At 38.6% G+C, this 5,081-nt stretch overlaps 1 protein-coding gene across 1 annotated transcript; it reads right to left on the minus strand.

Moving 5' to 3' along the window:
• Positions 1-271: 271 nt before the first annotated feature.
• Positions 272-4,826, minus strand: LOC138168110 (uncharacterized protein C12orf71-like). The gene is made up of 2 exons (XM_069097139.1): positions 2,926-4,826; positions 272-2,398 (listed from the first exon to the last, which is right to left on the minus strand). The coding sequence occupies exons 1-2, from the start codon at positions 3,571-3,573 to the stop codon at positions 2,087-2,089; spliced, it is 960 nt and encodes a 319-aa protein (XP_068953240.1). The 5' UTR covers positions 3,574-4,826; the 3' UTR covers positions 272-2,086.
• Between the last annotated feature and the right edge of the window lie 255 nt (positions 4,827-5,081).

Consider the following 5,081-nt stretch of genomic DNA (forward strand, 5'->3'; position numbering starts at 1 on the left):
GAATTTAGAAACTCGATTGCTTTTTCGTAAGAGGGAAGAAAAATGTTGAGTTCAAGTTTTTAAAATTGTAATATGTAATTGTATTAAATAAATACTGAAAGAAAAAACAAATAATGAATGAGAAGATAGAGTCAAGAACTGTGTACACACTGACTGCAACAAAATAAATGGAAAAAAGACTACCTCAAAGAATTCAAAGTGAGTCTTAAAAGATTGGAACAAAAATGGTTCAAAAGAAGAGATCTGAAAACATTCCTATCCCATTCCTTTGTTATAATAAAAACTCTACAAGTTTTTATGAATTTCAATATTTCCAGACTTTTCCCAGTATTTTTGCTTATTTTTTTCCTCTTATTTTCTTTTTCAAAATGTGTAGGGATAGATACTGAGAAAAACTGTTGGTCCGAGTTGGCCAAACTTGCTTGGTGGCATAAGATTTTTCTTGGTTCATAATTTGTGTATTAGGAAGAGTGTGAAAAAGTGTTTTTTTTGGGGGAGGGGACAGGGAGGAAAACATTGGCTTTAGCAAATTTTAAATTAGTGCCACTCTTTGTTATACCATAATTCAGAACTGTACAACTTTGCAGCAGTAGGGCTGCAGGGAAGTTTTTTTTTAGTTACTCAGGTTTTTATTCACTCACTTTCCAAAGAAAGCTATAATCAATTTTACACTAATATCAATTACACTTATTGCTTAAGATTTTTATTCATCATGAAATCACATTAATGTTAAAAATACTACTTAAGCAGTTTTAATACATTTTTCAAGCTTACTTATTGTTTACATTTAGTTAATGGGCATGTATTACACTTCTTGGCAGCAATCAGTTTATCATACTCTGGAATCATGTTTGAAATAAATTTCTTTAGAAATCTAAAAACTAATCTTAGCTGCTTCATTTTCTGAGTATTCTTTTTTGGAAAAAAAGATTTTTCAACAGTTGGGACACTTGAATTTGCTCAGCACTGGTGTCTAATTTTTAGTTGGGATGTTTTGATTCAAACTGGTGACAAAGATCAAAACATCAAAGACATTCTCACATTTGTTCCTGTTTACTCCCAAATTAGAAGAATTCCCTTCCCCTCCAGTCTTCACTGGTGTGTATCTTCTTGTTTGTCCTTCATTCCCAAAGAGAAGCATGACCTCAGGAAGGTGATGGCATGACTTAATTGCATGTGAATGAGATTTTTGTGATTTACTGTTCAAAGTCACTAGCCTCACTTTGTCTTTTGGAGTATAGATTAGGACTACTGGAGATGGTCCTGGATGCAATGGGAGACAGCTATTACTTATCAACAAACAAAGAGACTTGTTTACTTGTGTAAGTAAACAAGTATCTGTTTGTTCACTCCACATTAAATGCTTTTATGTTCTGTTTCAATTTTCCTTTTTTTTTATCATTCATTTTATAAAAGTTACTTCAAAAACTTTAATATTAGAACCAAAAAATCTCCAGAGGAACTGCTCACATACAAAGAAATACTGAATTAGTGTTTGACCTTGAAGAGAGTGCTAGACACTCATGTAAGTCGGAGGGTGACAGCTCAACAAGGGAGGCCTTGGTTGTTGCCACCTATCCAGAATATGTGGATGCACTCACTTTGTCCCTGTTCAACACCAGTAACTACCAAAAACTCTTGCTCTTCTCAGACTGGAGATGGATGGTTGTGGTAACCCACCTACCAAGTTACATGAAGGGGACAATAGTGACTAATGGAAGGTTTGTTGAGCTGGGCAAGGGCATAGCACTTTATTTTCTTTAACATTTTTTTGCAGGCCAGCTTTGGGAGGGTGGCTGGGGTTGGTTGCAAGTGCCTTACAGGCCCTACGTTGTGCAGGCCTGCCATAATTTATGGCTCTTTACTTCATGGGACCTTAGGTGAGTTTTTGAAACTCTTAAAGCATTATATAAATTGAGATTATATAATAAATTTTACTAATCAGAAACAAGAGTTGTAACCTAGAAAATTTTAAAGGAATATAAACCAGTAGTGGCAAAATTAAAAGTTGTATTTTATTGGAGCAAAAGGTGACCCTGTAGGGAAGGTGAGAGAGGTCTTATTACAAAGTTCAGAAATCCAGTGGCTATAGGTAAGTGGATTTTGGAGTGTCCTGAGGCTGAACTCTCCTTTCTCTGCAGGAGCATTGTCGTTTCTGAGCTAGCAGTTTTATGCCCTCTGTGGACTTGTTTTGGGACTGTTCTTTCCCTGACAGTGAGGAAATGACTCGCTTCCTTAACCACTGGAGAAGCTTGCCTATGTTTAAGCAGGATAGTGACTGTATACCTGGGGAAGCAGGAGCCTGGTCCTCCCTCCTTCCCGTGGAGAGTGAGGAAGATTCTCCCAAGCTTGTTCTCTTGAAGTTTGGTGTTTCCTTCCTGTACTGCCAAGTCTCCATCTGCCAAGGAAATGAGGGGTTATGCCACCTGAGATGGGTGTGGAAAAGAGTGACTTTCCTCTCACCTCATTAGTATGTTCTGGCAATGTTTGTGAAAGGAGGAAATTTTACAAAGTGTTTGGTCCTTCATTTTCTGCCAATACCATGGCAGTATTTTAATATTGTAGCCCATAAGAATCTGCCTAGTTCATATATATTTGCTTGAGACTTTCACTCTAGTCATCTTTGTCTTCCTATTTACATCTCATTTCCTTCTTCTACTTTGAAGGATAATAATTTCCTTTCCTGTTTTTTCCTTCAGAACTTTCTTTCCCACCACCCCAAACTGCTTCAGCTTATCCAGCTTGCCTCCATCAGGGGAGATTAATTAAGGCTTTTTAGGCTTTTGCGCTTTCCCACAGCAAGCCTTCATTCTGTCCCCTCCCACTCTCCCTCTTCCTCTTGCTTGGTAGCTCCTCTTGCACACCTCTGCCCTTTGGAAAGTGATTTCCCAGTGCAACATCCACAGAGTATTATGTATACTTAACCTCGTTTGCTGCTGTGAGCTGGCACTCCTGTGGCATGACTGGTTGGATCAGATGTCTATTTTCTGCCAGTTGAACAGTTGGAGAGTCTTGAGACATATTCTCATATTGGATGGACTGAGTGGTGGTTTTGGTGTTTTCTAGAACGGAAACCGTGGTGATCTGGGAATCTTCTTCTGGAAGTGACCCAGGGACAAGAATGTCTTCGTTCTGAATATCTCTTTCCAGCTTTTGAACAAAACAATCTTTTTGTCCCATAGTCTGGTGTGTATTTCGTTTTTGCTTCATGCCTGCCCAGTTATTTTCTCTGTTTAATTTCCAGTCAGATACTGAGTCTGATTGGTCAGGGCCTAGATCAATATCCCATGCTAGGGCAATGCTAAGTTTGGAAAATTGTTCTGGGCCACTCTGAACTTGGCTATATCTTCCTTTGGGTCTCCCCATGCTTTCGGTCAGCCATGCTCCTTGGATCGGTGGGAGGAAATGGATGGAATCACTCTCTGGGCCTGTTTCTTCACAGACATTTATATCATGTGAGGGGAAATAGCCCACAGAGAGGCTGAAATTGGACTCGGAGCTGCTCATCTCTGTGTCAGTGCTATCACTCTGGGAGGCTGGGGTTGCCATAGTGTCCAAAGGGTCAGACCTCATGGCCTGGGTCTGGTCTTTCAGACCTTCCTCAGCTGAGGAAACAGCAGAAAGTTGGCTAATACTTTCTTCCTACTCTTTGAGTAATCAGCCATTCCCATGCTTCCCATAACTGTCTTCCCATACTTATAGGAGTTTATACTCTCCCTCTTCCAGGCAAAGGAGGCTATTGTCCTCCTTAAGAAACCCATTGTGGTGTGTAACAGCCCTTCTCCCTAGCATGTTCCTCCTGACATCTTAACTCTATTCCTCTTGATATAGTTTCAAAACTTAGGTACAAGAACAAATAGTTTATATGTCTTTGATATGTGAAACTCTCTAGTGGGAGACCACATCAAAGAGAGCAGTTATAGACTTCTGAATTATTGTGAGGGGCTAAAAATCATTTTGCATCCTGAGAGTCACTTGCTCAAAGTCCAACTGTTTGTTACAGGGCCTTATAAGTTCTGGGACCGTTGGTTACCCTGGCGACCCAAGGAATTAAGCAGTAACTCAGAAGAAGGGCCTGAGAGGCAGAGAACAAATCACTGGACTGTTAAGCTATGAGGAACTGGTGCATAGCATTGATTCTTTGTTTCTAGTGGTACCGGTACTGTCCCTATATCTAGACTACGGAAGATCTCACTAGTCTGGGAATGATTCAAGTCTCTTCTTCTTACTTTGAAGAGAGAGCCATTTCATTTAATGATGGGGAGGAAATGGCAGTTTTGTATCACATTGGGGATCCCTGCTGTATGAAGACATACTAAAAAAATTCGAAGACCCTTCAATTTGATAAAGTGAAGGTTGATAGTGGAAATGACTGTACAGTTATGAATGGTATAGGTATAAATTGGACATTTTCTTATTCATTGAATCCAGAATAGTAGGATACAAAGACCTTCTTTGTAACCTCAGTGAGGTAAGTTTAGGGAAAATAAGAAATGCTGCTTACATATATCATTTCTTGTCAGAATTATTTTACTTCATTCAATGGTTTCTTCAAGTGTATTATCACTAAATACCAAATTATTTTTTGAAGAAATTTTAATCTCAATGAAACAAATCTGTATGTAGCAATTTAAGTTTTTAAAGCATTTCATTTTTGTTGTGTTAATATAATAATTAAGAAACATTTCAGTAAAGAACTAAGAACAAAAAAGGAGAAGTATGAATCCAGGTACTTCTATTACATAAGATTTTTTGTTTTCTGTATATTCAAAACCTATTTTATTGATACTCTGTGTGTGTGTGTGTCTATCACTGTCTTCTAACACATTTGTTGTTAAGTTTGGTGATTTCTTACTCTTTTTGACTTGATTTGGGATGTTGTTGGCAGAGATACGAGAATGATTTGCCATTTCCTTCTCCAGCCCCTTTTACAGATGAGGAAACTCTGGCAAACAAGATTAAGTGACTTGCCCAGGGTCACACAGCTAATAAATGTGAGGCCCTATTTGCACTTAGGAAGATGAGTCTTCATCACTCTAGCCCTGGCAGTCAGTCCACTATTAACCTAACTGCCCCATTAA

The sequence above is a fragment of the Petaurus breviceps genome, unplaced genomic scaffold (genome assembly GCF_028583685.1).
Source record: "Petaurus breviceps papuanus isolate PSGF00001 unplaced genomic scaffold, PetGlider_PUasm1.0 351203, whole genome shotgun sequence".
NCBI lineage: Eukaryota > Metazoa > Chordata > Mammalia > Diprotodontia > Petauridae > Petaurus > Petaurus breviceps.

What these genes read in the sequence shown, in the direction of transcription:
- LOC138168110 (XM_069097139.1), bottom strand. Translation starts at nt 3,573, where the DNA reads ATGAGGTCTGACCCTTTGGACACTATGGCAACCCCAGCCTCCCAGAGT. An exon ending in AGCTCACAGCAGCAAACGAG is followed by an intron (nt 2,399 to 2,925) that starts GTTAAGTATACA and finishes TTTCCTTGGCAG; the next exon opens with ATGGAGACTTGGCAGTACAG.